Source organism: Dromiciops gliroides, chromosome 1 (assembly GCF_019393635.1).
Source record: "Dromiciops gliroides isolate mDroGli1 chromosome 1, mDroGli1.pri, whole genome shotgun sequence".
NCBI classification, from domain to species: Eukaryota; Metazoa; Chordata; class Mammalia; order Microbiotheria; family Microbiotheriidae; genus Dromiciops; species Dromiciops gliroides.
In genome coordinates, this window is record NC_057861.1 from 132,828,214 (window position 1) to 132,840,447 (window position 12,234).

Below are 12,234 nucleotides of genomic sequence, written 5' to 3' on the forward strand. Positions count from 1 at the left end.
GAAGATCAAACAACACCTAAAAGTAAACGGTTCTAAGAGAGAGTTCAGGAAAAGTAGTATAATTAGATATCACTGCCACAAAACTAAAGGCTATTTAGCCTATTTGAATAGTGTTTAAAGGTCATTTGTTTGATGAAGGCTAATTTACCAGAAACTTGTTAAAGTATGTTTAGGCCGTTGGTGATAACTCAAGAGAAAAAATGTACTAAGCAGTTCTGATGTTTGGAATGAAGGAAAAAAAAGAGAGATCTATGACCATTATATAATCACAGAAATTATAATATAACTATGATAGGATGGGTATAGTAACTGTACCTTTGATTTCATTGGTAGTAGAAACTCTCATAAGAGGAGTTCTATTAATGAAGGCTGGAGCAACTTTTCTGCAATTTGGTGTTAGAGCACTGAGAGGTCACACAGATAGTCACACAGCTAGTATGTGTCAGAGACATGATTTGAATCCAGATCTTCACAGCTCCATGGCTAGTGTCTTAACCATTATGCACCACCATATCTGGCAATCATATTAATAAATTTATGGGGTATATTTTGGGGGGGTTGTGTGGGTTTGGGTTTTTTTTTTTTGTGGGCCAATGAAGGTTAAGTGACTTGCCCAGGGTCATACTGCTAGTAAGTATCTGAGTCCGCATTTGAACTCAGGTCCTCTTGAATCCAGGGCCAGTGCTTTATCCACTGCACCATCTAGCTGCCCCCTGGAGTATATTTTAAATGTCTTATTCTGAAAATCTGGATTGTTGAAATAGTAATAATGATAATAATGTTGCTTACTATATTCCAGGCACTGTGCCAAATGCTTTACAATTATTATCTCATTTGATCCACACAACCACCCTGGGAAGTAGGTGCTATTATCATCCTCATTTTACAGATGAGGAAACTAAGGCAAACAGAGGTTAAGTGACTGCCCAGAATCACAGAGCTAGTAAGTGTCTGAGGTGATTTTTAAACTCACATCTTCCTGACTCCAGGACCAGTAGTATTCTATCCACTTCACCACCTAGCTGTGCATCCTTATAAAAATTAGCCCTCACTACAGAAAACACTGTACATAACCATATATAATACATGTAAGCATTATATAACTATAATTATAGATGGTTTATTATAACTTTTGGTAAGTTTGAGTATCATATGACATTTAAAAAAACAGTCTAATTTAAGCATGAGGTCAGTAAACAAGCATTTATTAAAGGCCTCCTAGGGTTTATAATACAAAGGAAGCAGATTGCTGAGGGAAAAAAAATAACAATCTAGTTAGGCCAAGGGCACACATGAAATATTCTTTGTAGGTTTTCCTATAACCAAAGGTGACAACTAGTGAACAGTGAATAAATGGGGTATAAAATGATGTGGGAGTATCTAAAGGATTATTGAGTAAGGAAGAATTAAGAAGCATTCATTCAAGAAGTTTTTCTTGGAAGGACAGAACAAGAAAAACAAGGTAGGAGGGGTGGTTGGTTTTGAGCTGGGTCTAATGTCACCACCCTTATGCAAAAGTAATAGAAATCATGAAGAACTGGAGAAAACCAACTTACAAATATAATTTTCATTCTCTCTTTTTCTTAACATTCTAAAATGCCTGATTTAAATTGAGGCGATATGTATACAGTATAACAGAGACATAATGGCTATAGTATTAAATCTAATATCAGAGATTTCATTACTTTGCTGCCTTTCTCTAAAACACTAAAATTTAAATACTAAAGGATTTAAGACTACAATAATTTAAAATTCTGATTAAATCTAAATAACACAAGGTTTATATCATATTGTATTATTTAAAAACATAAATATTATAGGTAAATTAAATCTGGACATTACCTTTTGGTCTTATCAACATTTACTGTTATAATTTTATAGAAATATGAATTTAGAATGAAAAAAATTTAGGCTAAAGCAAGTCATCTGAATTGTTCATTCATAATCCTGCATGTTTATGCCTACTACCACCACATTTAAATGATACACTGTAGGAATAAAATTTGGCTATTTTTTGTTTCTAGTTAGAAACATTTCTGTATAAGCACTTGGACTTGCATAAGAATTTTTCCTATGATGGGCTATTAATTGCTTTTGAAATGAACAAAATAAAAGCAAAGATATTTCGGTTCAAAATCCTAAATATTTAGCATGTTATTTCATTATTAAGTTGAAATTAATCATGTAAAATATCATTTGGTTTCACCCAATGGTGGTACATATGGCATCCTATATTTTAGTGTTGTCCCCGCAGAGTTGCAATTATGAAAAACTAAGATGGTAATGGTAATTACTTCATTTGACTGACAAGACTTTATAAATAAGTAATAATCAGAACATTTTCATTTTTAAAAGTCAATAATGAATTCCATCTGCTGCATGCCATTAAAAATCAAAGAGGTTACTTACATGCCCAAGTTCTTTTTATATCTTTAGACCTTCAATTTAAAAGAACAGGTCGATCCATCAATTACTATGATGCTTCAGCTATTTTGACCAGCAAAGCTCTTAAAAAAAATTGTCTATCTATCCCCACGTTTCTCCTGAATCCATATAACTTAAAGTAATAAACTTCTAAAAGAAAAATATAGAAAATTACGCAGCTTTAAAAGATCAGCAATTAAGAAGGCCTTAATGAAGTATATTAGCAATATGGGACCCTAGCACAAGTCAATTAAGGGGCATACTCAGTAGCCAATGCTGTTATGATCATAATTATACCTCACAATTTGAAGACTTTAAAGACAAGGTAAGCTGATGCAATTAAAGTAAATTCAGCTTTAACATTTCTGATCTTGATAGAAATCAACTGATTTGAAAGAACAAAAAGCATCCCTTGCTTACACTCTGAAAGGCCTTTTAACAAAACAATAAAGATTTCAAAATGCACTTCTCAGGCTATTTCTGGGAGCAGCTTCTTGCGGAATTACAATCATCAGTAGCACCTGCAGCATGCCATAGGACTAGGGTGACAGCTTGGAGACTGGTTTTTTTTTTTCCTGCTTCAGAGATATCATTTGTATAAATACACACATATATATATTTATTCTATTCTTTCTTGTGACAGTTTCAACTTGTTTCTCCTCAGTATTCTCTGGGTGGAGGCAGAAAACTATAATAGGCTTATCTATCTGCTAGGCTTCGATGATCACATAACATAAATTAAGTCCTGCTTCTGAACTCACTCTGACTCATCTGACTTCCAAAACTCACTTGATTAAATGTCAGGAGCACTCATACCTACCTTTCCGTGCGCAGAACATTTCTAAAGTCCTCCTTTCAAGTCAAACTCAGCAAGCCATATGCTGATCCTCAGAGGAGGAGCCGATTTCGGGAGCTTGTGTGTTTCCCCTGGTAATACAGTACTGTACTTCCTTCTCTGGCCCAGCCCCCAAACCCTGGACAGAGTGTGCAAGATTCTGAGGTTTCTGTTTGGCTAGCAGGAAACCTACTGTACGTCTGTGTACTTGCACTTGGCACGTGGAACCCTTTGGAAAAAGTTCTACTGTGAGTGGCAAAACAGGGAACTCAAGAAACTTCTTCCTTTGACACTCACTGCCCTTTGTGACCTTGATTCTTGGGCTTTGTGAAGGATCCAAAGATAGCTAGAGATACATGGTCTAATACAAAATGGAGTGTGAAGTCAAAGACCTGAATTTTCATTTCAGTTGGCACTTGCTATCTGTGTGACCTGGGCCTCAGTTTTCCTACCTGTAAAATGAAAGATTTGAACTAGATGATCCCTAAGCACCCTTCCACCTCCAACATTCTAGAATTCTCATATGATTAACTACTTGGTTCAATTTTTTAAAAATCACCAAGTAAAACATAATTTAACCATTTTCCTTTAAAAAAAAAAAAAAAGCTCCATTGCAAATAGCCCTAATAGCTTGGGTGTGAAAGGTATCTGATAGCTAGAGTGTTAAGTACACTGGGGTTGTATGTCTCTACAAGTAAGTAAGTGCTACCGGTTCTTAAAAGTATACAAGCAATGTGCTGAATTGTTCATTGGTGAATCAAACTTTTAAACGAAAAGAATAAAGAGAGCTTTTAAAATGGCATACTACTGGTCAAATTTTACCAGGTAATTTATAGTTTTTAAGTTTTAGGTCTCTACTTGAACACTTTCCAGTATATTTTTCTCCTTATGTCTTACCTATCCCAGTAGGTGCTAAACACCTTGAAAAAAGGGATAATTTTATTATAAAAACAACAATAATACTATTTTAATAATACTTTTTAATTATTATCACATATATGTATATAATATTTTAAAGCTTACAAAATTCTTGCCTCACAAGTGAAGCAGGTATTTTTATATTCTTTTCATAGATGAAGAAACTGAGGCCCAGGGAAATTAAGTGGCCAGCTCAGGTCAGAAAGAGAGCCAAGTAGGGGCAGCTAGGTGGCACAGTGGCTAAAGCACAGGCCCTAGATTCAGAAGGACCTGAGTTCAAATCCAGACTCAGACACTTGACACTTACTAGCTGTGTGACTCTGGGCAAGTTGCTTAACCCTCCTTGCCCCTGAGAGAGAGAGAGAGAGAGAGAGAGAGAGAGCGAACGAGCGCCAAGTATCAGATGGGATGAAAATTCAGGTCTCTTGATTATTTATCACATATTTTTATTATACCATGCTGTCTCTATTTATCTTTGTATCTTTCACATTGTCCAGGATGTCTCTGTGGGTGCTTAATAAATACTTATTGAATGAATGAATGAATGATAGCTTCTTCTTCTTCTTATCTGGGTCATAAGAGTTATTCACTCTTTGCTGTAGCAGCAACATCTGTGTTCTAGCCCTGGCTTACTGAAATTTTTGCCAGTTACTCTTCTCCCTATTCTATTATTCTATCACATTTTCTATGGGATTTAAACAAATTTATATCACTGGGGTCTCTCAAAACTGTACTGTAAGGGTCAATGATCAATATCAGAGAAGGCTTGAGATTTTTCTATCCATATGCTCACATATTAATTTCAACACAATAGATTAAGATAATCAACAACTGAGAACTACCATATGCTAATGAATGAATGGGTAAAGGACAGTTAAAAAGACATGTAAATAATTATGGGCTACTTTGCCTTACAATGTAATGAATTGTTGATAACACTAAGAAGTCTCAGGTTACTTACTAGTCCAGCCCTATAAATAATAATGCTCCAGTCCTACTCCAAATGACTCATTGTGGTCTGGTGGTGACCCTGGTTCTGTAAGACTATAATAAATAGCTAGTATTTATATAGCACTTTAAGGATGTCAATGTGCTTTACATATATTATCTCCTTTGAATCTCCTCTCAACTACCCTGTAAGGTAAGTGCTATTATTATCCCTGTTTTCCAGATGAGGAAACTGAGGTTGAGAAGTTAAGTGATTTGCCCAGGAGGATTACACATTGGAGGTAAAATTCAAATTCAGATCTTCTCTATTCCAAGGCTACTGCTTTTGTGCCACCTAGCTGTCTAGATGACCCCGGCAGAAAAAGGTCATTCTGGGCAGCTAGATGGTGCAGTGGATAAAGCACTGGCCTTGGATTCAGGAGGACCTGTGCTCAAATCCAGCCTCAGACATTTGACATTTACTAGCTGTGTGACCCTGGGCAAGTCATTTAACCCTCATTGCCCTGCAGAAAGAAAGAAAGAAAGAAAGAAAGAAAGAAAGAAAGAAAGAAAGAAAGAAAGAAAGAAAGAAAGAAAGAAAGAAAGAAAGAAAGGTCCTATCCAACTACACAGGTCTTGGGTATTAAACAGAAAGAACCAATGTAGAATTAAAAAAAATACTGGATTTGGAGTCAGAGGAAATAGGTTCAATCCCAGCTCTGCTATTTACTACTTGTGCAACATGGGACAAGTCATTTTTCTCTCTGGACCTCAAGTTTTTTTCATCTATAAAATGAAATGATCAGAGTAGATGACAACATCCTTTTGAATTCTAAATCAATGATCTTATTTTCCTATGAATTGTCCAACAAACATCAATCTAAGTTTGGAGAGACAAATTTCCCAGAACAGGGAATCATCAAGTAGTTCAATTTAACTGAATTAAATTTCACATTAATTAATTAAATGCCTAATATCTTCCAGGAACTATGCTAGGCACTGGGTATACAAAGACAAAAATTAAATAAACTCTGCTTTCATGTAACTTACAGTCTACTGGGGTTGGGAGTGATGAATTTTTTGGCCATGGTAACTGTGAAACCATCCATTAAGATATAGGAGGATGGTGGTGGAGGCAGTGTGGGAATTGACATGTATTAGTAGAATGAATAACACACTTATGAAGTCACAAATGTTTTAAACTATTGGCAATAGCAACAACAAGAAATGAGAGTAGGATAAAGGAATGAAGAGAGGGAAAAGAAAAAGAAAAGGAGAAAGATAATTTTAATTGCCTATACAGTGCCAAGAGTAGCTAGGTGGGGCGGTGGATAGAGTGCTGGACCACCACCAGTGACTGAATATAAGTTTGGTTTGGTCATTAAGACTACTGACAAAATCAACTGTCCTTCTTCCTTCCCCACCCCCATTTTTACAATCTACAACTGAGCTCTGTCAACATTTGGGCTCTTAAAACGCCCTTCTCATATCATAGAACTTTTAATTCTATGTCTATGAATGTTCCCAGTGGCATGCAAATGGCAATGAGTTGATGGTATTATGCAAAGGCCATCTTTGGTATTATGATGCCCTTGGTGGCTTATATCCAAGTAGACTTTGTTTCATGAAGGTGGCAACTCTGTCTTATCTAAATTTCATACCTTTACTAGCACATACAGTACCTTACTTGTAACAAATAAATCTTCATAGACATTTGTTGAATTGAATTTAAAATGACAGAATTACAAATAGCAACCACAATCACCAGCAGGTACCTTCTCTAATTTTTATTTAACACTCATTTAAAAAAAAATTTTAAATATATTCTAGTTCCCTATTTTGTTTAGGTTCTCACCCTCTCTGTTAACACAGATGCTAGACTGACTAATTTATGATATATGTTTTTAAAATACCAAGTTTGGTGTTGTTTTTTGTTGTTGTTGTGAAGTGATAAAAGAGTGAAGGGAGGCAGCTAAGTCACACAGTAGATAAAGTGGGCCTGAGTCAGGAAGACATCTTCTTGAGTTCAAATCTGGCCTCAGACACTAGCTTATGACCCTGAGAGTCACTTAACCTTGCTTGCCTCAGTTTCCTCATCTGTAAAATGAGCTAGAAAAGGAAATGTCAAGTCACTGTCATATTTTTGTCAAGAAAACCCCAAATGAGATCACAAAGAGTCAGACATGACTGAAAAATGAATAAACAATAACAACAACAAAGAGCTAGTGGGATTATAAAAATTAGACAGAGATCTACTGATATCAGATTATTTGGTATGGAGGACAAACCTTATTGCTAAAGCAAACATTATCCTTTTTGTTTTCCTTCTTTTTAAAAGCTCTTCCAGTCCATAGTATTTTTGGAAGCAAGTGGTCTCCCTATTTATAGGATTTTAATTGTTGGCAGGTATGATTACAAAATCCCATTTGCTAGTATCATATTACAGTGCCAAGTAAACTGTCTTAATTGGAGATCTGCATTTCATAGTTAGGGTGCACTGCCAGGAAAAGTAAAAAACAAAGTGCAGTTTTCTTCCCAGGTTAAGGGTCTAAGCATGCAACCCATGGGAAAAACCAAAGGGTCCACTGAGCCAAAGATGTACCAGCTCTAAAATGGATGCATTTCCTATTGATGATGGCTAATGCCACTTGGAGCCAGACTGTCCTTGAGACTGATTGGTTTATCCAGGGGAGAACAAATGTTTCCAGACTAGAGGAGTGTTTAGAAGGTGTTGTTGAAAGGAAATTTTGAATTACTTAAGAAAGTGATTGATACTTTGTGTTCTGGAACTGGTCCTAAGTGTTGGGTTCTGGGAAAAGCACATATCTAATAGAATCCCTGCCCTCTAACTTGCTTGATAAGCATTGCCCAAACTTAAATGACTGGTAAACAAGTATTCATTGAGGGCTTACTTTGTACCCAGCATTGTGCTAGGTACTAGTAATATATAGAGAAGCAAGAACAACACGTCTGTCCTCCTGGGGCTTAAATTTGAATGTGGGAGCCAACCATGTAACTATGTATATACAATATATGTGTTTTTGGTTCCTCCATTGAACACCAGCTTTTAACTAAATGTAAAGTCTCACTATGTTGATAAATCTTTGTAGTTTTGAGCTTTACTCTTGGAAAAAAACACCTCCTTATAACTGAGTTTTCTCCCTAAGGGGAGAGGACAGTGTATAGATGTACCTAAGTTGCACAAGGGCTGGCAAGCTAGCATCCCTCACCCTTGCTGTTATCTTAGGAGAGAGGTAAATGAATAACTGCACCTGATTTTGCATTTCATCTTCCAGGTGGAGGATAAAACCAAATGAGAGAGTGAATGCCAAGTTTTGAGGAAAACATCTTTTTTTTTTTTTTTAAAAGGCACTTGGAGTTAACTGATTGCCCAGGGTCACACAGCTCGTAAGTGTCAAGTGTCTGAGGTCACATTTGAACTCAGGTCCTCCTGAATCCAGGACTGGTACTTTATCCACCGCGCCACCTAGCTGCCCCAGAGAGGAAACATCTTGTTGTTGATGATTTCAATGATATTTTATCCTCATAATAACCCTGAAAAGGAAGTGCTATTTTGCCGATAAAGAAACTGAGGCAAAAGTCAACTGCACTTGAGTATATGAGACAGGATTTGCAATCTGACTTGCATCTGAATATCTGAGATGGGATTTGAGTTTCAACCTTCCTGATTCCAGGTCCATGACTCTACCCACTGTACCACCTCGCTGCCTTAATTAAGAAGCTTACAAATCTGAAAGGTGGATATTTAAGTACCTGAAAACAATTTACTTTACTTCCTCTCCTGCCATTGTAATACAGAAGGACTTAACAGATCATTTACTCTTTATTGCCCTCTACTGTCTAGAGCTAAGTATAAAGGCTTTTAATTTTTTTGTTTGTTTCTACTAAGGCTTCTCTTTCTAATAAGTCAGTTACAAATCCTTGAGTAAATTTTCCCTTATTTTGCTGAAGGTCACTGTTCAATGAAGATACTCTTAATTTCACATTTACCACAAAAAATGTGGTAAATTTTACACATTAGGAGTTTCTTAAAGTATCAGAATTGGGAGAATTGAGGTATATGTAAGATACCATTAGAACATTTTTCTGAAAAAGAAAAAAAACACCACTTTATTTATGTAGTTCTACTTCCTCTTATCTCTCACCCCATTGTGGGTAGGTGCTATTAATAAAATAAAAGAATCCTGTCTAGGGGCAGCTAGGTGGCACAGTGTATAAAGCAATGGTCCTGGGTTCAGGAGGACCTGAGTTCAAATTCAACCTCAGACACTTGACATTAGCTGTGTGACCCTGGACAAGTCACTTAACCCACATTACCCCACCCCGCCAAAAAAAAAAAAATTCCTGTCTATACTATCTTTGATACAGGTCTAAAGCAAAAACATTTGCTTGAAGAAATGTTCCTAGAAACAAGAAGCAGCATACTCATGAAACAACTAGGTAGAGAAGTAGATAGGGCACTGAACTTGGAGCCAGGAAAATCAGAATTAAAATCCAACTTCAGACCCTTACTAGGTGTGTAACCCTGGGTAAGTAACTTAATGCCTTTCAGCCTCAGTTTCTTCATCTGAAAAAAAAAGGGGGAGAATAATAGTACCCACTTCCCAGGGGTTTTGTGAGGCTCAAATAAGATAATGTATATAAAGTTCCTCGCAAATCTTGATATATATATATATAAATGTGATTAACAATGATGATGATGTCAGCCTTAAAGTCAGGATGACCTGCCTGGATTTAAGTCCAGGTTCTGACACATACTAGTGGAAAGAACACTAAATTTGCAATCAGAAGATGTGGATTTTATCTCAGTTCTACCATAAGTGTAATTTTGGATAAACTATATGATCACCATGGGCTTGTCACTTAACTTTTAAGTACATGAAGCAATTCTGTAAGACAGATAAGTTGCCCCATTGGTGGGAGGAAACATTTATGCACTGAAAGTTCCCTAAACTGTTGAAATCATAGGTCCAGACCAAAAACCAAAAAACCAAAAAATCTATGACTCTTACAAACTGTAATTCTCTCTAAGGAAATAATTACTCAGGAACCATTTCTACAAGTTATAGATTACCCAAGATCATTGCTTCTCCAAACTTCCTTTCTTATTATCTCACTGTTCATAAACACAACTCTGTGAGAAGGGGAAAATAAAAGTTGCTGATTAACCAAATTATTTTGCAACTTGCTTATTAATGCTCTGATTGTAAAAAGTGGTTTAAGAAAAAAAAAGACCTGCAAAAAGAAGCAGCAGCAGCAGCAGCTGGAACTTTGGTTAAAATTAGTTTTAAGCATAATCTTTGAATTTCCGTGACTCATGCTCCAATCATTTTCCTTTATTCCTGGACGCTATTAGGATGCACTATCATTGTCCATCTCTAATAACAAGAAGCAGAGGATTCACTCTTCTCCTTTAAAAGTCATTTCTTACTGCAGTAAAATTTCTTTCTATCACATTGAGTTTGTCTTTTCACAATGTCACGTTTCTAAAATCTAAGAATAAAGGCTTTTTTTTTCCTACTAAGGCTTCCCTTTCTAACAAGTCAGTGACAAATCTTGAGCAAACAAATCTTTTTTATTTTGCTGAAGGTTACTGTTCAATGAGGATATTCTTAATTTCACATCTACCAAGTCTACCTAAGGAAGACTTTTGAAATGAAAAGAAACATTTGAAATGTGAGTATATGGCAGGGGGCAGCTAGGTGGTGCAGTGGATAAAGCACCAGCCCTGGATTCAGGAGGACCTGAGTTCAAATTTGGCCTCAGACACTTGACACTTACTAGCTGTGTGACCCTGGGCAAGTCACTTAAACCTCATAACCCCACCCCAAACCAAAAAACCAAAACCCAAAACAAAACAAGTATATGGTACCCTTTATCAGAAGTTCTTAACATATTTTTGTGTAGTAGACTCCTGATGAAGCCTATGGCCCCTTTTCAGGATAAACTTATTAAATGCATAAAAGACTACGTATAGGATTACAACAATTATCTAAATACAGGGTGTCCCAAAAGTTCTAGTACAGGTTTAAGTTTACAAAGCTTAACTTCAGCTCCAGAATACATAAACCTAAGTGTACGAAGCTTAAATAATCAGGATGATTTTAGAAAAACCTGGAAAGACATGAATTGATACAAAGTGAAATGTGCAGAACCAAAACAGTAACAGCAATGTTGTTCAATGAAGAACTGTGAAAGACTTAGCTATTTTCAGCAACACAACGAACCAAGATAATCCCAAAGGACTAATGATGAAGCACACTATCCACCTCCAGAGAAAGAACTGATATTGTTTGAATATAAATTGAAGCATACTGTTTTTCACTTTCTTTCATTTTTTTTCTTTTATTCGAGTCTTCTTGTACAAAATGACTAATATGGAAATGTTTTACACAATTGTACATGTATAACGTATATCTGATTGCTTACCCTCTCTGGGAAAGGAGAGGAAAGGGACAAAGGGATAGAATTTGTAACTCAAAACTTTAAAAAAGTTAACAAAATGTTGTTTTAACATGGAATTAGGGAAAAAATATATGCACATACATATATACACACACACATACACACATGTATTATTAAGCTTGGTACCTCTAGCACTGCGTGGGCAATTTTAAAATGTAGTAAGTTTTGCTGGGGACTTTACATTCGGAAAGTACTTCATAAATTGGCCCCATATTGTCTTTCCTACCCACCCCACCCTGAAAGGACACCAGGTACTCTTCATCCTGGTGACACACCCTTCTTGCTTATCCTTATAAGACACTCCAACTCCTGCCTGAGTGTTTGAGTGTTTTCCCTGGTTGTCCCCCTGCCTGGAGCACTTCCCCTCCTTATCTCCACCTCTGAGCTTCCCTAGCTGCCTTCAGGTCTCAGCTGAAGGCCCACCTTCTACAGGAAACCTTTCCCAATCCCCCCGAGGGCTGGTGCCTCCTTCAGTTGATTATCTCCAACTTCACCTGTATATACCTTGTTTGCTGAGGTCTTCCCACTGTGAACTCCTTGAGAACAGGGACTGTGGTTTGGCTTTTCTTTGTATCCTCAGCTCTTAGCACAGTGCCTGCCACATAGTAGGTGCTTAATAAATGCTTATTGACTGACTGATCATC

The 12,234-nt window shown here is 36.5% G+C and overlaps 1 protein-coding gene across 7 annotated transcripts in view; it reads right to left on the reverse strand.

Annotated features, from left to right (window-relative positions):
• The window catches only part of OXR1 (oxidation resistance 1), a 585,179-nt gene that overhangs the window by 158,825 nt on the left and 414,120 nt on the right, over positions 1 to 12,234 (reverse strand). Inside the window, exon 1 of one of the 7 annotated variants that reach the window (XM_044003310.1) lies at positions 3,245 to 3,348. The exons of the other annotated variants lie outside the window; for them this stretch is intronic. Coding sequence (XP_043859245.1) covers positions 3,245 to 3,263 — 19 coding nt within the window. The 5' untranslated portion in view covers positions 3,264 to 3,348. Of the gene's footprint in view, positions 1 to 3,244; positions 3,349 to 12,234 lie in introns of those variants that run through there. 7 annotated transcript variants of the gene reach the window in all.